This window comes from Larus michahellis, chromosome 7 (assembly GCF_964199755.1).
Source record: "Larus michahellis chromosome 7, bLarMic1.1, whole genome shotgun sequence".
NCBI classification, from domain to species: domain Eukaryota; kingdom Metazoa; phylum Chordata; class Aves; order Charadriiformes; family Laridae; genus Larus; species Larus michahellis.
The window spans coordinates 17547143-17572718 of NC_133902.1; the positions used below are offsets into that span (position 1 = coordinate 17547143).

Consider the following 25576-nt stretch of genomic DNA (forward strand, 5'->3'; position numbering starts at 1 on the left):
GAGGAGGACAGCACTATGTATGGCCGTTCGCCTTATCAAATGGAGTTAGTTCTGCTGGCCGGGGCTCGGGAGCAGGGGATACTGGTCACAGCCCTATAAATGTTGAAATACCTTTTTTTTTTCCCCTCTTCCATTTTAATACTTAATAAGGCATAGCTTTTAAAATACTTGAGCATGTTCATCTGAAGAGTTTTACTGTCTGATTAAGCTCGAACGTCTGATGTTGATAGTTGTGCCCTGATGAAATTTAAATAAAGCTGTGCTAAGTGAAGAGATTACGCTGCTGGAGAGAACGCTAAATACAAGGAACAAAAGAAGCAGCGCGGGAATCTTAAAATACTTTCGAATTGTAGTGGCAGGATTCAGTGTACAGCAAAAGTCCTGCAGGTTTGGCTGCAGTGAGTGTGGTTCCAGGAGGCTCCTGGCACTTGGGAGGTTGGGGTGAACACAAGGGATCTGGGTGACTGGCAGAGGAGGAGGTTCCTACTGGTTATTTTCCTCCCGTTTAAACTGTCAGAAATACTTCCTCACATGAATGAACCATGAAAAAGGGCATACTCACCACGGGTAATGTATTCAGCTTTTATTTGCTCAGTGCCAACAATTTTTGTATATTTATGTGCAGGAGATGTCAGAGGAAAACGTGTTAATTCATCATGTTGAATTGATGGGTGTCTAATAGTTTGTTTGTGGTGTAATTGGGGAGATGTGAGCGCTTGCGTGCAGGGCACGGGTGCTTTATCGCTTTGTGGAAAATGCGTCAGAATTTTGCAAATTCACACTAGAACCTTGAACAGTATTAAAATCTCCAACCTATTTATCATATGTACAACTCACATATGGGTTGGTGTTGTGCCTTTCTTAGGAGGAAAGACAACTACAGATTCTTTCCAGGCAAGTGTGAAGTGGCAGATCTAATTCTGGTGTGTGCGCGAAAAATCAGTGTGCTGCTTTAAATATGAATTCTTTTGTCTAGAATGTTAAATGCTAAGGTCTGTATGGTACTATGGTACTATTTCTGCTGTGTCTCTTACTTCAGGGTTACCTAACCACGTTTTTAAGCCGTCTTTGAGAGAGTGGTGCTGCCTCTCTGGCTTCTGCAGAAAAGGGAAATGAAGTACAAGTCCCTAAACCAGACAAGTTTCAGAGAGTCGAGTCTCTGGTTTGTCAAACAGCTAATCAAATACTAATTATGTGATAAACCGGGTACTCTGAGGTGCAGGGATGCTTCCAGCCAGGAGACTGAAATCATACAAGATTTTAAATGCTCTGAAGGCAAACTGTTTTAAAATGCCCATTGGGGGTGCATGCTTTCCAGAATCCCAGTTCTCCTCGTCAGGTTTGCTGCTGGACTGCAGATCTCAACGCTCACACCTTTGTATGTCCGCTTCCACTTGATGCTTTTGCCTGTTTATCTGGGATTGTAATAAAATAGGAACTGAAAAAATTGTAAATGTTCTTTCCTTGCCCTAAAATGGGATCAGCAGATTATTTCTTAGTAAGAATGCTCACCCGTTGTCTCTTTCTAGTCTGTTCTCTTAAATAACCACAATTATTTTTCTTACTGCGTATTTTCTGGGCAGATTCCACACCCCACACACACCCCCCCCCGAGTGCTTACAAGTACTTTTAATTCAGTCCTTATCTTTGGTGTAATGCGCTACCCAGAGCAATGCAGGGAGCCGTGGCTGAGGCTCTGGGAGCTGCTGGCGACAGGAGGGCTGGGATGAGCTTTCTGCCTGTCTGCACTCCACAGAAATTCACAGCTGCCATGGGTGGCTTTGCCATCCTACCCCGCGTTTCCACAGCTGGTTGGACCTGCTTAGGTGGAAGGCTCTTCATTTGTCCTTATGATTCTGCTTTTGTTTTTTTCCACTCTGTTTTTCTAACTTGTTATGGTCATGTTGAAGTACAATCAAATTTTCTAATATAATTGCCATCCCTCCTGCTTCATTATCTAGAAATTGCATAGCCTGTTACTTCCATCTTCTGGGTTATTAATAAAATACTTACATGAGGCTTGAAACTCCTGCAGAAACTTGCATTAATATCATGCTTTTTTAAAGATGAATCATTTTATGAGTACTAAGTGTGGCTTACCTCTCCCTCTGCACTCACGTTACAGTAATTTTATTAGGACTGGGCTTCTCTAATTGGTTTACAAGCCGTATTCCACTGACCGTCAAAAGCTTTATAGGAAAAATATAACATGTACTACTCTTCAACTCCCGTCTCCTTGTAGTGAAGAAATAATTGTTCTGAGCCTGGCTCTTTTTTTACTCATTTACTTGGTGTTTAATCCATCGTTTCCTTCTCCTTCTGTCTGAAATATTATCTCGGATGGGAGTCTCAGCCTCCTTACTGCACTTCTGGCTTCTCCTTTCCCTTTCACCCAGCTCTTCTAACAGAGAGAGCATCTGCCGTGGAAGTATTTCTTCCCTGCACCCAAATGTCTAATAACTGCATTTGTGTGTAGTAACGTGTGGTTGGCTCAAATAAATGGTCTTTCCAGACTGGTCTGTGAAACACCGCAATTTTTTGTTTTCTTTAGATGCCTGCAACTGCTTGAAGTAAATGGAAGCAACTGCTGTGTGTTTCATTCCGGTTGGCTGGTGTTGAGCCAAGGGGGGGTTGCAGCAGGACGTCCCCCTCTGATGGCTGCTCCTTATTTGCTAAATTCACAGTCTCGGTCAGGCTGTTCAGGACTCCTCTACTCTTTGTGAAACGATTTTATACTACTTGGAAATGGGACCAAAAGCAGAAATGTCATTCAACATCACTGCCTTGATATATCCTCAAGGTGATGCACCCCTGCCCCCCATTTTCTATCTAAACATTAATTATGGTCTCTGATTCTATGCAACTTGGGTAGTTAATGTTTTTTTAAAACGTAAGCTGTATTTTCCCGAACGCTTAAAATTCAGTTGTTCTCCATTGAAATTGCTATCAGGTTTTGTGGGCCCATGAGATCTGAACTTCTGTAGAAGCACTGCAAAGATGTCAATGAATGTATATCAAAATTAAGTTGTTGAATGTCATTGCAGCTGCTACTAAAATTCCAGCAGTAAAGACCTCTAAACCTTCTTTCATAAAATTACAAGATCATATATTACTGCTTCTTTGCCAGTTTTTCCCTCTGCTCCGCTCTGGTGAGACCCCACCTGGAGTACTGCATCCAGCTCTGGAGCCCTCACCACAGGAAGGACATGGACCTGTTGGAGCGGGTCCAGAGGAGGGACACGAGGACGATGAGAGGGCTGGAGCCCCTCTGCTGTGAGGACAGGCTGAGGGAGATGGGGGTGTTCAGCCTGGAGAAGAGAAGGCTCCGGGGAGACCTTAGAGCCTCTTCCAGTCCCTAAAGGGGGCCTACAGGAGAGATGGGGAGGGACTCTATCAGGGAGTGTGGTGATAGGACGGGGGGTAATGGGTTTTAAACTGAAAGAGGGGAGATTTAGATTAGATATTAGGAAGAAATTCTTTGCTGTGAGGGTGGTGAGGCAGTGGAACAGGTTGCCCAGAGAAGCTGTGGCTGCCCCATCCCTGGAGGGGTTCAAGGCCAGGTTGGACGGGGCTTGGAGCAACCTGGTCTGGTGGGAGGTGTCCCTGCCCAGGGCAGGGGGGTTGGAACTAGATGATCTTTAAGGTCCCTTCCAACTCTAACCATTCTATGATTCTTTGTAGTAAGGTTATCTATATGATATAATAACTTTACATCATACGTGGTGCCCGTGGGTGTACCTTGCTTTAGTTGGGTATGGCTTGATGCTTCAAAGAGAACTCTAATATTCTAGCCCGTGGTTTGATCCATGTATTTCCTAAAATATACCATAAACCTGTTGAGAGAAGCAGATGGTGGGTTTTGGAAAGCTCAGTCTAGGTTGCTTTGTTGGGTTTTGGGTTTTTTTTACCCGAGTACTTTGTCGGGAAGTTGTTGCAGTTATGTGCTTGCGGCTGTAGTCTTGGGCAATTGCAATGGTTCCCCAATCTTTGCACTTCTGTGGTTACACACTCAACCACATTTGGTTTCTGAAGCATTGTTTAGCACAATATTTGCATTAAGGAAATACCCCAAAGCTAATTTACGTGTGGCTGAATGATTAGCTTGTGATAGCTTCTCTGCTGCTAATACCAATGTGAATTGACATCAGGCACTGAGCACAACTTGGTTTGGTGAAAATTTAGTTTTCACACTTCTTGTGTAATAATACGCTTTCTTGGAAAATGCTGAGAAAAACGTTTTAAAAGTAGTTTATTTCAATAAAAGCTTGGGGTAACAATGAACTGCAACGCTGGCATTGGTTTACTGGGCTGTTGCAGTCATCATTCTTTAGTGCTTCTGCGTAGTTGCAGAAGATCTTGCAAGTATTTCTTTTCTTCTGAGCTTAACCAACAATTTTCATATATTTGGTCCTGAAATGACGTATGTATGAACGAAGGGAATAAATGACTTTTTAACGTGTTTCCCTGAAGAGGAGCTGGTTTCTTGTCACTGTCTTTTCTATCTTATGGGGAAAAAAAGGAGAGAATCTGCGTTCGTAAGACAACTGACCACCGTTGTCAAAATTCACATGCCATTGGGAATATAAAATAGAGGCTTTTACACGCTGCTTCACTCTTATCTTCTGTCTCTCCTGCCTGCCCTGCCCCCACGGCAGTGGTAGACATTCAGCTGCCACGTGGGTTTGTCGTGTGGCCAGCCCCCCAAATTTATCTTTCTCATATGGCCAAATAACTTCATCCCCGTGGCAATTTGCTTGAATAAAGAGCCTGGCGAATGCGGTCAAGCCTGGGGATACAGTATGAAAATCAGCGGTTGCTTCGGTGAGCAATTACGCAGTGAAACAGCCATCAGCTAGAGGAAGAGGCAGCCAGGCTTTCATAGCCGGGTGAAAACCTTCATCCATGGAATTCCCTTTGTAATATAAAGCTTTCACCTTGGATGACAAACATATGCGGTATTTAAAATTAGTATCAATTTTTACTGAAGGACAGTTTCTTCCTACAGCTGATGCAAAGCCCTAACGTGTGTGGAATGACGTGCATAGAAATGAGATTAGGAAGCTTTTGTTGATTCCCTCAGCCTGGTATTCTGACTGGTGCTGGGTCTTTAGCCGTGGTTGTAAATCGCTGATGGATAGAATTTATTTGGCTTTATATTGATCAAAGCTGTAACTTTATCTGGAGCGTTTTATAGTTGGAATCTGGCCTAATGCACATAAGAGACTGGGTGGTTTTATGGGTTGCATCAGAAGCACCCCTCTCTCTTCTGGTGGGTGTTGTGTGTGGTTCGTATGCAGGAGTTAATATTTGCTGCCTTATGCGAAATTTTGTACGTGCCTGAAAATGAGTCTGTGTGACTTGATAACGATCTTGCCCTGGAAAGCTGGGAATAATGCAGCGTTTTAGAGAAAATACAGAGTTTTACAGAAAATAAATAAACCACATACTAAAGTCCTCCCTAATTAAAGCTTTCGCACAGTCTCAATGATTTGTTTTTATAAATTGGCTGTGATATTTCATGAAAACAGTTTCCAGCTCCATCTGTCTGGCTGTAGAGAGTTATTTAGGCGTTCACTGGCGCGTCTTTCATAGGGCTTTAGAGATGGGATTGGGGCTGCAAGTGAGTGTCGTTCAGCTGTTGGCTCTTGCATCATTGTGCTTTGAGGTGCCTGTTAGAACATAGCAGGAGCGATCACTCCGTCCCTCAGCGGCATGGTCCAGGCTGCCAGCCTTTCTCTTTCAGTGACCTCCTTTGGCAGGTACATGTGGGAGTTGAGAAATTCCCTCATTAAAAAGCTGCGTGTGTCATAATACTGATGGGACTAGAACAAAGCTAGCTACCTCCCTTGGGACTAGTGCTGCAGGTTTTTTTGAGCTCGTTCTTTAAATTAAGAAGGTCATTTCTTTGTTTTCGGTGTCATCAGTTTAGATGCTGTTTTGTGGCTTCATCACATATACAGATATTTAGAAAAATACAGTGGTGTTTTGTAGCCGTGGGAGACTTCTTGACATCCTGACAGGTTGTGATAGTTCAATATTCGAAGTGGCTCATCTGGTGAATTCCTCTCTCCTGGTGGCCCTGTGATGCTTTACAAACTCCAAAGATGTATATCTTTTAAAAATAATTACTAGTGCGGTGCTGTCCAAGCCGAACCATCCCCAAATCACTGCCCTCGCACTGCTTTTACCGGCCTGGCCTGGAGATGGGTCACATCAGGGCTCACCAAGTCAAAGGCAGAATCAGTCTGTTGTTTGTCGTAATCTTATGACCAGAGATATCTGCAGGAAAACCACATTGCCTTGCTTTCAAACGCTCGCGGAAGTCTGCATATTCTTTAGTGTTTATACTTTTGGTTGTGTAAATTCTTGATATTGAGGTAGGTTTTCTCAGTCTCTGTCCTGTGTAGTACCTAGTGTTGTGCTGTGCTCATGATGAGGGCTCTTTAGTGGTGTAGAAACCTAAGTTAATAGCAATGCATCCTAATTTGATCTCTAATTTGCATAAAATATTTCATGTTTGGGGGATGAGCGTGAGTCTGCTGTTACATTTCTGGATCTTCAGATTTGATCTGAAATACTACAGACTGGGAATGCGGGGCATTCTTTTAAGTATTTTGGTTAGGGAGGTTATTAGATTTAAATGATTTATCATGAAATAGCTAAACCCAAACAAAAATAAATAAATGCATGAGGGTGTGCAAGGAACTCGTGCGTGTTCTAGATAATGAGCACGCTCAGCTTTTAAGGGTAAAGAAGCCACTTGAATAGATTTAAATTGACTGTGTGCTTGTTGACTGCAGCACTGCTCTTGCAGCATGACAGACCGTCAAGTGGTACAGGATGTCAAGACTGGATTTCAATAATGGAAATAAAAGTCCATTGTCATTGGACTGAGCTCCGTGCACAGTGGTTTTGGGGAAGACAAGGAACAGGTATACAAGCTGGTCACCTAACGTGATTCACATAGGAAGAGAGATGTTGAATAATTTTACTGTATTTGTTAAATATGATACACTTCTCAAACCTCCTCGCAAACAAAATCTTTACTGACCGTGAAGTAACTCTCCAGAATAAATCTCGTAGTGTGCACATTTATGATCTGTGTATATACATTTTAATACTACGTCCATGGATTTTATCTCTTTTTCTTCAATTCTTTACTGAAGTTTTGTATTTCACCTTGTCTGTACCTTCTTTATGCCTCTGAGGATGGTTGGAAGATATAGCAAGACTTGCAAGGCATCCTATTTGCGAGAGGGAATAATGAGTTGGCTCTTAAATATGTTGAGTTGATGGTATTTTATAATGAGCTGTGTGAACTTTCAGTGTTTAAAAGGAGGAAATAGAAAATGGCAATTACACAGAACTTTCACTCTTCGATCACACATATACCGCATTTCCATTGTTACTTACAGCTTTAAAGAGCCCCTCGAGAGGTCTGTATATTAAGTAATTATTCTTATTTAACACTTCATTATGAAGCGTATACAATTAATTGACGACATATAGCAATAATGATCTGCTTAAATAGAAATCCAGTTCCTGAGACCTGACACTAGTTCTTTCAAAATTTTATGCTTGGTTTTGATTATTCTTTTCAAGTTCACTAATGATATATATTTATCTCCCACTTGATGTTCAGAGGCAAAATTGAAATACAGTTTGTGAGCAAGATAATGAAAAATTATACATAGCTCCTGTACTACTCCTGTGCAATGAAACAACCAGAAATGCAACAGTATTGATTGTTGCATGTCGGGTACTGCTAACCTGCTTGTAATAGGGTAGGGTGATAAAGAAAATAAATTACGAAAAAAACCAACCAAACCCCCCAAAACCAAAAAGCCAACACAAAAAACAACAACAAAACCACAAACAAAATTACCCTGTTGTTATGGCTTCTCTTAAACATGAAATACGTTTAAACACGCTTCAGTATTGCACAGAGCTGAACTACTGAGTGATCTTGATTTACAGCCTGCTGTAACGGTTGGACTGGGGGAATGGTGGGCCTAAGCCAGTTTGTTGTTTCCCTAAGGCTAGCAATTTTTGTGCAAATGTTTTGAGGATCAGCGTTAGCGTGTACGTGCTGACTTAGTTGCTTAGAGAGCTTCTTTGGAGACCCAGTCAGAGTTGTTCGCTCGCCTATCACGCGTTTAAATGCATTGATTTTGATAGTATGACAAGTTTTGAAGTGTAGCTGGGAAATAGGGTTCAAATTGGAAATAATTCCCATTTAAAAAAAAAAAAAAAGAGGGTGAAGACAGAAGTTTAGTGTGTGTCGGTAGATATGTTTTATCTTAGTCTGGTAAATTCAGATGTGAGGCGGTTGGAGGATGCTGAGCATGGAGGCCTTGGGGCCTTTGTGGGTTAGGTGGGGGGAGATAAGGGTGCTTTTGCTTCCAGGAGAGGAGCCCAAATGCAACCCAAGTTTGCTAATCCTGGCTTAGGCTTGGTCACACCAGAAACCCTAAATGTGATTTGTCATTATCTGAAGTCTGTCCTGACACACAGCAGGATACCTAAAATATGCTTAACCCCAAAGGAAAGCAATCCCAGTTCTGCCCTTGGGTGATGCTTGAGGTCCCCATCAGGCTAGGGGAGAGAGAGGGTAACGGTGCAGCTGCAGCCCCCCGTTTGGTTTCTTTGGTTTGGTGCCAGCTCTTTGGTCTCCACAAGCACTCAGTATTCTCCATCTCCCTGAAAATAATAGGGTCGGGAACAGAAGTTGGCTGAAGGCTGCGACTCTGCTCTTTTTATCTAGATCTCCAAAACAGGTCTTGAATTCATTCTGCTAGTACGTGGCACAACATTCTCTGTTAGCTTAGTACATCTGTACAGAGGTACCACCATTGTAGTTTTTTTTGTCTAACATGTGTCTAGTATTTTCCCCTAACTGTGGTTTGTGAATATAGAAGTATCATTTTCATAACATTACATGTGTGCTGGAAGAACTGGGCTTCTCTTGAGGAAATGCTAATTCACACAAGAAATTTATTTTTGTTCTAACACGTGATGTTGTTTGTACGCAGTTGTCCCATGTTTGCCTTAAGAGATACATTTCTCACCATTGTGTAGAACAAAGGTGACTGTCTTTTAACTATATGTATCAAAACCAAGTACACCTTGCGTGGGAATTAGTGTTTGTAATGCAATTGGCTTTTTCCACATGATCCTTATTTTTAAAGTATGTGACTTAATTTCCGTATGTAATTTTTATGCATATGAACTTAACTTATATTCCCAGTAGTTCAATAATTTGCGAAAGATCTTAAGGGCACCTTTGTTTCCACAAGCGAAGCCTTTTTCTATTGTATTTTTTGCCTTTTCTGTTCTCTAATGAGTTATTTTGTGTGACAGGTGGGAGATTCAAGAAGGAGATAGTAGTTGATGGACAAAGCTATCTGCTGCTGATCAGAGATGAAGGGGGCCCTCCAGAGGCACAGGTGAGCATTGCATATATAGAGCTTCACCAGCTTAACACCAGTTTCCTTTCTCTTAAAAAACCTTCCTTAAAGAGAACTGGTTTGGTTTTGTTCTTTTCCTGGGTCCTTCTCATCTTTCTGCTGGGAAAATGTATTACATCGCCCTCGGGTGAAAAATACTCGGTTTAGAAAATATTTGGGATTTCAATTACAATGTGAAACTGTGTAGGAAGGACAGATATACGGTTAACTTACACTTGAATGCCTAATCAACATGCTTCCAGTGGTGGCAAAGTTGCATGTTACAGCTGTAAGTTTTCTTCTGAGTGTGAATCTCTAAATTGTTAAAATACAAATTACGTGTATGCACAATGATACGCGTACTTGCGTACAAATCTTTGTGTTCCCCGTTGCTTCCATGTTTTGCTCCCTGTGCCATTTAAGATTCAACTTTGCGAGTTCCAGTTGGGCACCACTGAGTTCTGGGGTTTCTGACTCGGTTTCTGCATACGCTGTGTTACCTCCTTGTCTTGTAGGAGGTGACTCATCGGGATTTGCCTCTGAGAAGACATTTGTGATTTGGTGTGCTTAACTCTCTCACTCTCTTTTGAGTGACATGAAGTGAAGCATTTGCTTAGGGGATGCTTAAATCGCCACCGACTCTGCCAGCCTGTCCGCAGGCAGTGTCCTTGTCTTCAGGCGTCCTCCTTGTCTCCCCTCTACCTCTTCTTACCTGAGCGCTTGGGGCTTTTCCCAAGTGTGTTGGCTGCCGCTGGCCTTGCTTTGCTTGGCTCTTCAGTGGTGGATCAGCTTCAAGTAAATAAATAAATAAAAATTTAGCAGCAGGAACTGTGCTGTCGCCAAACAGCTGAACGGGAGCGGTGCCAGCAGCAGCAGCTTGTGTTTCAATGCTCCACTATCGCTCGTGAGCTGCAGGAGGATTTGAGCGTGGGGGAAGGTGCTGTGGATAAAGGAGAAGAGAAAGGAGGTGGAGGAAGCGGAGACCGAGAGAGACATCCTGGAAGGAAGTTAAAATAAAAACAAAAAATTAGTGTCGCTGACACATCTGCAGCCCTGTGAGGCGTGGGCCTAAAAGAAGTGCTCTGTTTTAGGCTGTGAATAATTTGGCTGTGGTACACAACAATTTCCATGCTTAGAGAACATTCGCTTGTAGAAAAACATAAATACTGGAGTTGTAAAGGTACACACAGCAATCTAAATATTTTTTTTTTTATCTGAAGAATTGGTTTTGCAGAGTTCATTTGAACCAACTGCAGGCTGATGAACAGACAAAGTGTTTTGCTTTTGATCTATGCTAGGTAAATTTGGGGGGTTTAGTTACTATTGTGGCTGAGATTTGTTCTTCAGCAAATAACGAGTATGGAAAAGTTTAAAGTTTTAGTACTATTTCATCTTTTGGGAGATGTGTTTCACATGTAAAATATTTTGGGATTTTTGGGTTATAATTTCAAGTTGCGTGTTATATTAAAGATCTTTTTATTCCAGGAATTAATAAACAGATTAAATTTTACTCCTGGGTTCATGAATATTTCTAACTCTATAATGAAAATAGCACAATATTATGAAAAGCAAAAAGTTTACTTCCCACTATCTGCTTATGATATAGAAAGGGTTGCGGTTCTGCTTTTTGCAACAGCACAGTATATTTTTGTGGATAGTCGGGATAGAATGACGACTTCAATAAGTAACAAGCTGAACTGGGGTCTTCCTGGGGCGGCGTGGGGTCAGGGAGAGTTTGCCCAGTTGGTGTCGTCTTCGCTTTGGTGCAAAGGCGGCTGCAGCTGGGGGCTCGGTTCACCGTCCCCCTTTTTTTTTTTTTTGGCAGGAAGGGAAGGAAAATGAACCCACCCGAAAACTCACTTTCTGGAGCTATGATCCCTCTTGTCTAACATAAGACTGTCAGGAAATTAAAATAATTAAAAAATAGCTCGTTTCGTAGAACAAGAAGGTGGTGAGATGCACCAGCTGATGCTGCTTCACTCTTGCCACTGTCTTAAGTTTGTGAATATTGACCATTTCTTTTGCTCACCAGGTTTGATTTCACTCTTGACGTGATCTGTAACAAACGTAGTGGCCTCCTATTGAAAACTCGGTTAACATAACTGAGCTGTAATGAGCTGTCCCTGCTATTTTTTTAAATTTAGAACTTTTGCATATGGTTTGGTTCTGTTTGGACTTACCTGGAACAAACAGATCTGCTCAGTCACAGTAGTAAGTCTGAAAATGGATTTGTGTATCAGCCGCTGAGCTCTCCTTGTTTCAAGCTGTTCTCTGTAGTGGTGTGGATAAGACAATCCTGGGTTTCCAGACCTTCTGCGTGTTTTCCAAAATTCCTTTGTTTTTTAATATCACGGGTCTGGTATCCACAAAGCCTAAGCTTCTGTTAATATAAAAAGAAAGTAAGAAATTACTGGGAATGTTTTGTGTCTGGAGGACACCACATTGAATAACCATGCTCTGGATTTTTTTAATAATCTTCATTAGAAGGCTGCTGCTGCACACTGATGAAACATTACGAAAATGTAGAGAGACTTTTACCTTCCAAACTGATGCTTTAAGGATGTTGTAGCTGTAAGGAAAAATTCTTGGCATGATGCTGCCGCTGAGTCCAGTCAGCGAGAACCATTTTATAAGATGACCCCAAACCAAGTCCACAATAATGACGCCATCCGTGCTTCCTTTGGTTAGATCTTCTGGTTTGAATAGTTCAAATTTAATAGTGTGGTAGCTGACTTTATGCTGGCAGTAACCATGCTGTGTGCAGACAGTCCTGTTCTTAACATCTAGATGATTGTCCTTATGACTGTCTTGAAAACCTCAAAACATTTTTGGCTATTTTTACGCTGTAACCGTAAGAGGTGCATTTGGTTTCAAGTCCAATACAGTCATAAATACATGCAGTAACTTAAATTAATTAGCTAATAGGCTGTATGAAAAATAGGCAAGAAGTACTACTAGCTCTTATGTCTGAAAAAGGAAAATGTAATGAGCTCAGCAACTTTCAGTACGTAACTTCATACTGCCGGCTCTTTTTTCTTCCCTTTGTATATGTCAGCTTGGGATTCCTTCATAAAAGCTGAGATCGTGTGAATCCACAAACTAGGGAGTGACGCAGTTTAAATACTGCAATAGCAGAAGCAGAACTGCAGGAGTTGGGGGGGCTGAAGGAAGACCTTACAAATCTAGGCTAGTCTTGTAAAACTCAGCAAAACGCATAGAAATGTTTCCCAAATGAATCTTCTTGCGGCTCTTTGAATGTTCGGTGTGTCCCCAGCCTACCTGGCATATTGTAGTAGTAATAAAATAAAATGTCTGAATATCAATGGCTGAAACTTGCTCTAAATTTGGGTAGGAATGGAGTCACTTAGGGAAAAATAAAGGCAGTGAGGTAAGCTTAACTTCAGTCTTTTTTTGATGTCCTGTCTACGTTTACTGTTATGTTCAATGTGTTTAAACAATGCACTTCTGAGCTAAAACTCTTTCACTTGCACGGTCCCCTGAGCAGCACCTTGTGTTGGCACGTGTGTGTGCATGTTTTGTAGCAGATTACTGATGCCGGGAGAGAACAGTTTGCTTTCACGCTGAAAACTGAATGAGACCTTCAGTACTGTTTGCTCAGTTACGGTGTCTGTGTAGTGAAGAATTGGAAATTTGAAATTCATGTTTTTGGATGCCAATCAAGATGTGAGAATTACTAGCAAAGCTTGTACAAGCACAACCGTTAATACTTGTCCTGGCATTAACATCAACAGGCATGCGTGTAAAGCACAGGGTGGGGAAATAACACACTAAATAAAGCGTTTAGGTACTTACAGAAGTGTTTTTCACTTATAATTCACAAATTCAGAAATCTGAGGCTGCAAATTTTTCTGTTTCTGTGAATCAAAACCAATGAGCCCTGATGGTAGTTGGGCTTGTAATACCATATACCAGCGACAAAGAGATGCAGTTGTGAGCGTGGGGGAAAAATCTCTCTCTATCTCAGATCCCCATCACTTGCAGAGCGATGAATGTTGATTCATCATTTTAGTAATGATATGCCCCTTTTAAGGCCTTGGTTATTGTACTTAAAGTTTTTCTGAAGTGTATTTCCCTCCAAGTAAGGTAAAAACGTTTCTCTCTTTTTTTCCCTCTTTACTGCTTTTCTCACAGTGTGCTTTTCCGTTTTTATTCTGCAGTTTGCCATGTGGGTGGATGCTGTTATATTTGTCTTCAGCTTGGAAGATGAAATTAGCTTCCAGACTGTTTACCACTACTACAGCCGCATGGCTAACTATCGCAACACTAGTGAAATTCCAATGGTACTAGTGGGAACCCAGGGTAAGTGCAGTCTTCACTTACAAGTGTATTTCTGTGACTGTATCGCCTGTTCCAAGCTGGCAAAGCCATGTCCTGTCCTTTCCCCTCTCTTGCATCAGCACTGCTGCTCATCTGATGAGGAGAGCTTGTGGATAAACCAGCAGTTCATCAGTAGGGTGGTGGTTTGCCATCCGGGCTTCCTTGGCTGGTAGTGGCCATCTGGGCTTCCTTGGCTACAGGGCCGTGGTGTAGGGAGGGCTGGTTTGAGATGGGAGACACAAATGTCCACGCTGGACTCTTGGGACAGGGAGTGTCGGACTTCAGCAATGATGATTCAGAATGATGATTTAACAAAAATATTCTTGCCAGTCTTGGTGGTTTTCTGCATCGGCAGGGAGATGGTGGTGTTGAATTTGGGCAGGTGAATCAGTTGTGTAATGAAGTTCTGAGGTGAGACTGGTCTCCTTCAGCTTGGCAGTCTAGAACTGATCAATACCGTGGCGTTCCAAGGAGGTAGACGCATCAGGGTTCAAAAACCTTCAACACAGGGTGAACAAACAGAACTGAACCATGCCCTTGTGCAGTCTCTCAGGTATAACGTTCTTCAAACCAGATGGAAATGTAGCTTTTAGCCTCCTGAAACAGCCCGCCCTCCCTGTTCTGTTTGTCCGGACCCCCTCCTGGAGCAGCAGCTAGCTGCAGCTATCCTGTGGGCAAATGTGGGAAGGGAAAGGAGCCAGCAATATTTCAGGTTTTTTCGCATGTGAGCTGTCTTTTGGGTATTCCCTTCCTTGTTTTGCCAGTGCCTCGCATTAATGTTTCAGCAGTTGGCCACACTGTGGTTGGTTTGCTGCATGGAGTAGACACCCAAGAGCTGAGGCTGCTTTGCATCTAACCATGTAGACGCTCCTCCTGTGATAACTCTTACCAAAAATGAGGAGTTTCTGCATAGGTGCCGGACTTCAGACTTCTTACACTTACAGAGCTGCTGTTCTGGAAGCACAGTACAGACATTTTTGTGAGTGTCTCCATACTGAAGCGTTGCTCTCAACATATTTCTGCACCACATTAGAAGGGCAATGCAAGCGTCGTGAGTTCCTCTTGTAGATTTTATTTTGGACATATTCCCTGTTATCGTATGCCATTGGTATTTTGGTGATGTTGAAGCTTTTCACTGCTTTCTCAGCTTAATCTTTTGTCAGGCTTGTGGTCAGAGAGCAATTTGCTTCCCCTGTCTGCCTGCAGAGCTGTGACACCACGTGAAGGCAGGGGAAGTGTGGGCAGCAGGGAAGGAGAAATTGCAACTGGGATTTAGGCGGAAACAGATGATAAAAAATGAAAAGGGAAGTAGGTACACAAAAAGTCCTAGGATAGCAGAAACTACAGCCAAAAAGCAGAAAAGAAACTGCTTTGAAGGGCCATGCTGCCAACTTAAAACTGGAGTTGAAAAAGGAGAGGTAAACGTTTCTGTGAAGTGCTTCCCTTTCTGCTCTTCTGACACTTTGGGGTATGGCTTTCCATCTCATCCTGCTTTCTACTAGAGAGGAATTTGTTTCTCAAAGTTCATTTTCTGTTGCAGCACTGATTTATTTATTTAAATATGACTAAAGGTGGAAACACTGCTAATTCTGGGAGTAAGCATCAGAAGAAAACAAAGCTATTTGGTTCCCTGACTGTCAAACAGTGCAGTAAGATGAAATATATAAATACACCTGCTAAAATCATATTTGAAATATAGCTGCTTGACATCCAGCTTGTTGGTTTTCACTGGTATTCTTGAAATGAGCTGCGAAACGAAGTCTCTCCGAAAATGTTAGCACTCGCCTGATGCTTCCCCTGCCTTGTTGTTCTCCTGTGGGTGGTGGACCGGGCTCTAGCGCTGAATTTGCTTCAGAAGCCAAACTTCTTGAAGCCATGCATTTGCTGAGCCATTCCTTTCTGGTTAAATGTTTTCAGCGCCCTCTGCTGATTAAAAAAAATATAGAATCATAGAATGGTTCGGGTTGGAAGGGACCTTAAAGATCATCCAGTTCCAACCCCCCTGCCCTGGGCAGGGACACCTCCCACCAGCCCAGGTTGCTCCAAGCCCCGTCCAACCTGGCCTTGAACCCCTCCAGGGATGGGGCAGCCACAGCTTCTCTGGGCAACCTGGGCCAGGGGCTCACCACCCTCTGCTGTTAGCTCTCCAAATAACTGCTCTGGTTTTATTAATTAGACCTTGTGAGGAGTTAGTGATAACATCAGTCGAGTGGTGGACATGTCATGCCCAGAAGTGAGCCTCAAGTACAGCACTGCAGTAGTCACTGGCTTCATGCTCACATTAAAGTCAGGCTGCTTTTCCAAAGAACGAAGGCAGTTTTGCTGCCACAGAAAATAGCAGATTTTTAGGAAAACTTTGAGCAGCTCTAAATGCTGGCATTGGTGCCTGTTGTGGTGGCAAGGTGGTAGCTGCAGAGTTTTGTAGGACAGGTTGTGCTGCTGTCTCCCCTTAGAACTTTTTTTGCCACAGCTAAAGATTACTGTGATACTCCTGGGGGGAAAAAAAAAGTTGCTTTTTAAGATTTGTTCAGAGTATTATCACTTATAAATAGTCAAACTGTGTAACCTTTGTAGAGTTCTTCGCTACGATGGAGCAGCAATGAAGAAACTTTTTCATTGGTTAGCATGATTTATTTTTTTTTCCCTGATGTAAAGTCTTTTTCAGCTCAGAGTCTAGAAATTGAAGTTAAAAAGCATACATGAAAAGTAGCTCTTTCAGAGAGGTACAAAGTATCATTATTTGTTTAGAAAAATAGAATTTTTATTGGCTTTTGCAGTGTGTTCACACAATGTCTCATGGGTGCATTTAAATCAAGGTTTGAGAGAGTCGTTTACGATGAGTTTCTCAATCCAGTCTTGGCTGTGACTTTGAAAGGTCAGCAGTGCAAACTGTAAATATATGAAAAATCTCTGTTTTACATTAAACTGGTGAGTGTCTGCCTGGACGGAGGCACAGTGTGTGCTGAGGGTTCGGGGTTAGGCTTCAGCAGAGTGCTTTTTGCTTCCAGCCCGGCCTCGCTGGCACACTGTTGGCTGCCTCTGCCTACGCAAAACGCTGAGAGAACTAGCCTAGAAAATGGGAAGGACCAAAAAAAAAGCACACATGAGGAACTGAGGGAAAAAGCCAGACTCTAGATTTATTTATTTTTTTTTTCCAGCTGCGTGATAATTGCAGTCCTGTACAGCTTTGTTATTTCTTATCTTTACCCACCACCCCTGCCCTGGTCTTAGTGTTGGCTAGGGGTTTTTTATTGGTTTTTTTGTTGGTGGTTTTTTAAGGAAAGCATCTCTTGTGTAAATCTAATGCTTTCCCTGAGTGTTAGGGTAACACCTGGTACTGTTTCTGCCCGTGTCCCATTTCTCTACGGAAAATGTTCTTGTTCTTACAAACAGGTCACATTCCGTGCTTCATGCTCTACAGGTGCGGGTCACTTGTAAGCCACTGCTGATATTTATAGGAGTTCTAAAAATCATTTGAGATGTTTATAATCATCAGCCATTTGTTTTTCTAAGTATGTTTTACATCAAAGCTCATGTTCTTTTAGGGGGTTGTGTATATTTCACAGTTAGCAACTTAAACATATTTTTAAGGTGACAAAAAAGCATTTTAGTTTTCTTCCTGTTTTTTCGAATTAATCAGTATGCTGGTGAGTTTATCAACAAAGTATAAAATTGGAATTGACGTGTACCCCAGAAAATGTACCAATTTCTACAAATTCTGAAAGTCTCGGGGTTTGTGCTTAAATTCACTGGGACGGTACTGGTAAGTATAAGATGTTGTTTTCAAATTATATTTAAACATGTATTGTTTTTTTTTTTTCCCCTGCCATTGCTGTAGATGCTATAAGTTCCAGTAATCCGCGTGTCATAGACGATGCCAGAGCGAGAAAGTTATCAAATGATCTCAAGAGATGCACTTACTACGAAACTTGTGCTACTTACGGGCTCAATGTGGAGAGAGTCTTCCAAGACGGTAAAAATGACTTTTTTTTTATCTAGCATATCACACAGTCCTGTAGCTGGTTTTCTAAAGAATGACCAGCGTCTGATAGCTCAGGTACTTGTTGTGCAAGTATTTACTCATGTTTAGTTAAAGACGATGCTCGTTTTTAGGGATTTATTTTCTAATACTGCCTTAAGTGAACTAGAGGGCTCATTAGGCTGAACATGGCACGTGCATGGTGTTGTGTTCCCTATCAGCACTTTTAGGCTAGAGTATCTTAAGCTACTTGATTTTAGTATTCATTTATTTTTCAGATTTCTTTGCTCAGTTTAATTCAGCAAAATTTTCTTAGTTTTGATTTAGTGCTCATGGAGACACAGAGAGGCAATTTGTGCAAAGTGGTTGAAAATTGTCTTCCACACTTGAGAGATGCAGAATAAATGGAGAAAACAGCGACAGAGTAATCATGAGAAGTAACACACGGCGTTCATGGAGCGTTAGAGGTTGGGAGTCTTATGTACAGGTGTAGAAGTGAAGTTGGCTGCTTAAGGGTGATTTAAAACATCATTAGCAGCAACGTTCTAGTTTGGGGATCATTTGGGATCATTGTGTATCATCTCAAAAAAAAAAAAAGTGCTTTCTGACCATGTGTAACTATTTTGGATCAGCTCCCCCATGGAAGAAGTTGCGTGCCTGGAGAAGGGCTGCTTGCTTGTCTGTGCTGGATGAGATGGGCTTCGTGCACCCTCTAGTGGAAATTCAGCCAGGTGTCTTGGGGCTTTGCTGTCTTCCCTTCTAATCAGGGTTGTCCAGTGGCTGAACGCGTCCGCTTTTCCTCACAGTGGTTCTTCTGCATGTAAAAACCTTCTTAATTATGTTGAAATACTTCTCAGAGCTCCTTAGTTCTGGGTTTGTTTTATTTTTTTGTTGCCAGCTTTTCATTTTTCACAGCAAAGACCTGTGCTGTCTGTGGTAATGTGAGACAGTGTCACATCTGTATGTACAAAAAAAAAAATTAAAAATTAAAAAAGGAAAGCAAAACATTCAAGTTCTTAAATGGAAAATACTGACGTGCCCTGCGGTAGGTGTAATTCCAGTCCTACCATCCTGTTTGTAGGATTTCAGAGGAATGCATTTGAAGCCGCATCTTTGCGCTTTGCTCACTGTTTCCGCTTGAACAAGTTGCAGAAATCACTGTTTTCACTGCCTGGATTTTTCCGTTTTGAATACGAGTTTCAAAGAACCATTAGGGTTTTTTGTTAGTACATTTATTTTTGAATGCTAGCTATAGTTAGATTTCTAATTCTATATTCCAAGTCATGGTGTTTGTGGGTCTTTGACAGTCTACTTTTCTCCCCCCACACTTTTGAGAGAGAAGTCTTTTGGCACAAAGGTAGTGTGATAAACTTGTTAAGCTTCCAGGAAGCGTATTTGTCTCTCCGCTAAATTTCAGCAGTAAGTAGAAAGAACTTAGAAAGAGTGTGTGTTTAAGAAATATCAAGGTTTTGTTTTTCCTACACGGCAGTCAACCAGCTATTTAACATTTGCCAACTAATAGGATTAAGAATGCTTCTGTATAAGTGTGTTACAGTCGCCAGACACGTCTGGGCCTAAATCCAATTCCTGATAATTTTTGCTGTTTATTTCAGCCAGAAACAAAGCAACTTTTTAAGCCCATTATGTGAGGGGGTGTGAATGAACAGCGCACATTGTTAACAGGGAGCGCTTGATTAAATGATGCTTGGTTTGTGCAACTCTAGGACGTTTGGGTTGAATGTAGGCTGAAGAGCGGTTTTAGTGGCTTCTCCAGAGGGTTCATATAGTCTATAGGCAGACCTTTGAAAGGCAAGGGGTAGAAGTGCAGAAGTGTGAAGAAAATTTCTAAATTATCCTTCCTTCAGAAAAAGGATGTGAAATATCATTGTAATGTACGTCAGCAGGCTGACTTAGTGGGAGATGAGTGGGATGGTGGGAAGCACTGTAGGGGCTGGCTATATCACCATTGCTTTAATGACCACTAATAGTGTGAAAGCCTTTGACTAATGACAATTACTTCGCTTCTTTTACTTTTTCAGCAAAAAATATGTTACTTCTTTTGTGAAATTGTATTCAATAGGAAATTAAAGCTTGTGTGATGAAATGTACGGAAGTTTTGCACATGTGCTGCAATTCCGTTCCAAATTCTTTGTGTGTTGATAGGCATGGAATATAAAATGTATATAACCACACCTGATGTAACGTAATGGCTTGTGACTTGCTGTTGCAACTGTAGAACATGTTAGTGCTCTGTGAGTCTGCGTGCAGGCAGTCCGTTACCTTGTTGGCTTCTGCCAAGTGTCGCATCTTCTCTGAAGCTGCTCTTAAACTGGAGTGGCTCTTCCTCATCTTATGCTAAAGGAGTCAGGCCCCTTCTTCAACAAGGGAGCCAAACGTCTGCCTGGTTGCATGACTTGGACCCCACACCCATAGTTTAGTATTTTTGCTTTTTTAAATGCAAGTGAATTCTGCAATATAACCTTTTGAGGGACTGCCTCTTCGGCCCCCCTCAATGGACTTTCATCCCTGCTTGCTCAACAGCACACAGCATTGGTTAATAACTTCTCTTTGCATTCAGATCCTCTCCAAAATAAATGGAGCCAATTATCCAACATCAGAAAGTCTAGTGTGACTTGAAAAAAACACTTCTTGATGTAAATATTGTCAATGAGCAAGGAAAAGAAGGGCTGAGGGGAGGAGGAACAGGCGAAGTAGAGGTGTTCACATAATATACTCTTAAGCATTTCTTCCTATTTTGAGGAAACCTCGAGTCAGTGCCAGCAGCCTTCAGGAATTAACTGCATTTTTCAGCAAACTTGAAAGGGGTACAGACCAATTATTGCATTTCATTAATAGGTGAATGGGCAAGAAAGGTTTTTTTTTTTTTTATTGTGTGTTGCTGAGGAAAAATAGTTGTTGAACAAGTTAGTAGCTGGATGCAAGACATGGAGCTATTATACCTATTAAGACAGCTTTTTGTGTATTGAAATTGGTTTTAGACTTTGCTCCCAGCTGGATGGGTACCTGTTCTTGGTATTTAGGTACGGGATTTAATCACTATTTGTTATATTCCAGGGTAGGTAATGCTTGGTGTTTAGATGCTCCAAGTGTTTGCTTTGGTAGGTCTGCGAGGGTATTTCAGTATGTCAGCCAAGGTCCCACAGCTTTTCTTGGATGGTAACTTTGAATGCTTCACTTGTTTTAAATTTTTAGAATAATGTTGATTGCTATGGGTGGTTTGTTGCTTAGGTGTTGTTTTGTTTGGGGGCAGGGGGGGTTGTTTGTTTGGTTGGTTTTTTTAATGTGGATATTGCAGTGGACGCAATAGGTGAGATTAGGTTTGGTTTAGTCATGCTAATGCTCCCATTGCACACTCTTTATTTTAGTCAAGTCAAACACTGTGCAGTGGTTTGCATCAGCTGGGATTTACATACATAATTTATGGTCCAAATGTCCAAATGTACCCTGTTCTTCCTCTCCCCCTTCTGTTTTTCAGGAACTTCAAATTGCCAGTGAGTTGGTAAACCTGAAACTGTCTGTAAACTTCCATTGTCTAAGCCCCTCTTACCAGTCCAAGTTAGAGCAGACTTTTCTTTAACATACCAATTATTAGTTTGTCGCAAAGGGTGCCGTTTTACAAGATTTCTCTAAAATCTAGTTTCTTGTTTCTGTTTTCTGCCTTGATGTGATGTAGACCTACCTTTCTGAGGAAGAAATTGGAAGTGGCATTGAAGGGTCTTTTACTCCTTCATTGTGCGCACATTAGAAAGTAAATTTCTAATTTTTCCCCTGCAAGCATCCACTGAACTCTGTTAGTGGTTGTCTGTTGTGACTCATTTCCTATTTTCCCCGCAGTTGAGTGGTAGAATAATTTAACTTCAAATACATTGTTTACAACACAATTGTTTACAACACAAATACATTGTTTACAATGCTTGATTACAGTTGATAAGCTCACTATTGATTGTAACAGAGTATAGAACCAGAGAGTCATTTAGGTTGGAAAAGACCTTGAAGATCATTGAGTCCGTAGGTTCTTATTTTGTAATACGAACTGCTTTACAATAATATTTCACTTCTGTGTGCAGAAACTTTTTATGAAGGCTGATGTGTAGTTAATGCACATCTATGTATTTTTAAATAACTGGTTTTTAATGCTTTGAGAAACTGAAAACTGTAATTTGTAAGCAGTAGTTGTCAGGATGGTTATTCGTAGTCCTTTGGAACGTGCATATGATGAATCACTTGTTTTCTGATACCCTAATAATAATTTACAAATTCAACTGTTTAATTTGTAGTAGGATAGAGCTTGTAATTTCCTAAGTGCGGTAAGTATTCAGGCACCCTGTGATGTGACGATCAGCTGTTTTGTGTAAAAGTTTATACTCTGAAGTGATGCAGGATTTTGAACATTTTAGAGGGCTGTTTTTAACTTTCAGCGTTTTCCCGCTTGGGACTATCTCTGATGCTGCTTGAAGTCAGAGCTGCACGAGCAGGCCCTGAAATTCAGTCTGAAATTAAAAAGAAAACTTCCAGGTTCCAGGGGATTAGCTTAATAATGTGCCCAATGATGGAGGATAGTAAATTCTTTGTAGCTTTTGATATTTGGAATTGGGAATTGTTGGACAAGGGAATTATGTTTTTAAAAATAAATCAAATGCTAATAAGATCCATTTTACTTCAGATTTCCCAGTTAAGAAGGGGGGGGAGTTCCTGCTTATCAGAATGGATTTTATCAATGACATCGGAAATGATTATTTTAATATTTCTTGTCAGCACAGTATTGTAATGACTGTGTACTGCCCCAGGATGCCTTTTTAATGATTTTAGCCTTATTGAATTAGCTTGATGTACCATTAATGCATAAGAATGACTTTTATTTTTGTTCATGATGTATTCATAATTGCACATCTTTCCCTGCTTTATGTTCAGATTTTCTTTGACCCATTTAACTGTGTGCTGTGCAATTTTCTGACATCGCAGGGGAGAAGCAAATGTTCAAATATTTAGAAGATAAAATTTTACCATCAATATAGCTTGCGTCACTGGGTGTGAAACAAAAGGGTTTGGATCTGATTTCGATTGAGTTGAGCCTGTTACAGTAGCTTAGCGCTGCACTTTGGTTGTATACCTGCTAGTGATCAAAGTAGAAGGTATTTACATCGTTCAACACAAACTTTCAGTGTGGAGATCCTTTATGTTGCTGTCATTACTACTCTAACCCTCTATGTGTAAGGCAAAATGATGTAAACCCACTGGTTAGTCATCTTATAGTACTATAACTTTAAAATTTCTTAATTTCCAACCTCAAGGGCTTGCAGTCTGACGTGTTTGTGTGGCTAGTAGGAATGCATAGAACTGTATTTCTTTTTTTGTCTTGTGTATATATACACACGTATGTATTTGTGTCTCTGTGTGTATATATGTATATATGTATGTTCTGATGAACCCTGTTGGGAAGGGATTTCTGCAACATCAAGATTTAGAGGCTTCCAGTTAAGGTCCTGTCAGACAAATCACATCCTGTGAAGATACACTTGGTGGAAGATTTTTGATGCAACTTACTTGTCTCAGCATGGATGGCATTGTTGCTGCCATGTCTGTCTTAAGAAAAACGCGTTGGTTAGGGCTGGTGTTTATTTGGGGTTCAGGTTTGGGTTTTAGTGCTTTGGCATGCATCCTAAACAAGGGAGAAGGTGAAAGCTCAAATACACCGTTCTGTTCTGCAGGCTGTAGGATATATGTGTCTGTCACATATATGTCATCAAAACACAGAATTGGGAGGTTTTACCTTGTATGGATGGCTGTAACACACAAATTTTGAAATAAAAATGCCCAGAATACCAATAAACCTGTGAATATTGAGGCAGGAGTTAGAGGCCGTTGCTCCCTCACAGATTGGACCTTTGTCTGTGATGTTGTGCTGTTTTTTGTGGGGGTTTTATTTGAAAATTAAACTAATCTTTTGTTATTGATTGTGTCTGTTGTGTGTGAACATTTACCAGAAATCTTTTATTTGCAAATCCAAATAATATTTCTAATGTTGTGTTGAACAACTCTAAAAGGGGAACCTTGAAGTACAAATTCTCCATTAAGGGATGGAAGATGACAAATTAATCCTTGTACAGGCGGATAGCGGGGAAAGGCTGTCACTTGCTATCAGTATTATCAAGTCAGCTTTTATAGATGTGTTTTCGTTAGGAAATGTTAATCAGTCTAATGGGAAGTAAATAAAGTCTCAGTGCTATTCTGCTGACAGCTATTTTAGGAAGAGGAGGCAACATTCACTCTTGCACTAGATGTGGCCCGAGGGCTGCTTCTGTTTGGGAGCGGGAGGCTGGGGCAGTGGGTTGCAGGGCTGGGGAGCAGGTCCTCTGGAATTTCTCCTGGAATTACCTGTATTTGGGTGACTTTTTGGAGCGCACTGGGGCCTGCGGTACAGCACCCCCAGCAATGTGCTGCTGTGGTTACTCGTCCCTTAGGCTGGTCAAAGATGGTCTGGATCAGCCTGGCGAAACTTTGACAAGCTCCTCCGTGCTGCATCAATACTGGGGAAACAAATCTTTGGTTTGTTATATCTAGATATTTGTATATTCCTTAATTTTTTAAGCAGGAGGAATAAAGGGGGTGTAATTTTTGTCCTTAATACTATGGCTTAGCCTGGAGCAACAAACCCTCTGCCCCCGTTCACTCTAAGCACCAATCGGTGTTTAAATGAGGATAAAATTAAGGCTTTTATCTAACGTTTCAGTGCAAACAAAGCATGGAAGGCAGGGCCGGCCGGTGTCGGGGGCGGTGCCTGCCCCCCGGCCTCCCCCCGGGGGCCGCGGCCGGGGGGCTGAGGTAGCCCCGGGCCTGACAGGCCCCTCCCGGCCCATCCCGCCGCCTCCCCGGGGCTGCGAAACACCCCCCCACCGCCCTTCCCTCCTCGCCGGGGACGTGGAGACTTTCCCCGGCTGCTCCTGCCCGCCGCCAGCCCCGTTCCTCCGCGAAAGGCCCGTGCGCGAGGGCCCGGCTGGCGGCCGGCCTCTTCCAGGCTGAGTGCTTGGGCCAGCAAGCTCGGTAATTCCGTTCGTGCCGCTCGTCGTTAGCCGGCCAGAGGGGCTGCCGGCAGCCTGTCTGTGTGCCCCGAGTTTCACGGGGCATCAGGTTATCCGAAGCGGTGGGAGGGTTGGGTTTTGCCTCCCTGCGTGGGCAGCAGCCCGGGTGTGAGGAACGGGCCTGTCAGCCGAGGCCCGGCCCTGCCAGCCGAGGCCCGGCCCTGCCACCAGCCCCCTTCCTGACGCTGGTGGGCAGTATTTCTACACCTCATCCTTGCTCTTAAGTTTGACCGTCAGTGACATTTAAGCTGTTAGTGTTCGAAAAAGGTTTCAAAATGTCAATTTTTCTTCATTGCATGCGGGAGAAGCTGTTTTTTTCTTTTTTAGGTGCCTTGTGTACTTCCCAATTTAATAAATAAATAAATAAATAAATCAACCAGAACAACCCATATCCTTTCACGGTAGTAGGACTTTAGGTCCGAACGCAGTGGAACAGCCCTTTCCAAGACCTCTCGCTTGCTGGAGGATATGGCTCTCTGCTGTCCGTCTCCCCGGCACCTCACCATAGCCGTGCACGGGAGGGGTAATTCCCTACTTGGGGAAATTCTTTACTTGAATACCTCCACGTGGTATTCTTTCTTTTCCTGTTTTGCATTGCTTGGGGAAGACAGCAAACTTTAAACAGGTGTTAATATATTTTATAAACAGTCTTTAGACAATTTTCTTCTGTGCTATGTATAACTGAATCAGAAAATTCTAAGCATTTAGTAGTG

General features: G+C 42.0%; 1 protein-coding gene across 18 annotated transcripts in view; it reads left to right on the top strand.

Annotated features, from left to right (window-relative positions):
* The window catches only part of AGAP1 (ArfGAP with GTPase domain, ankyrin repeat and PH domain 1), a 385263-nt gene that overhangs the window by 129162 nt on the left and 230525 nt on the right, over positions 1 to 25576 (top strand). For 13 of the 18 annotated variants that reach the window (XM_074595890.1, XM_074595893.1, XM_074595895.1 and 10 more), the window contains 3 exons: positions 9361 to 9446; positions 13625 to 13766; positions 17623 to 17757. In XM_074595890.1, the coding sequence (XP_074451991.1) occupies positions 9361 to 9446; positions 13625 to 13766; positions 17623 to 17757 (363 nt within the window). Of the gene's footprint in view, positions 1 to 9360; positions 9447 to 12798; positions 12835 to 13624; positions 13767 to 17622; positions 17758 to 25576 lie in introns of all 18 variants that reach the window. The other 5 variants (XM_074595889.1, XM_074595892.1, XM_074595878.1 and 2 more) reach the window with 1 other exon arrangement.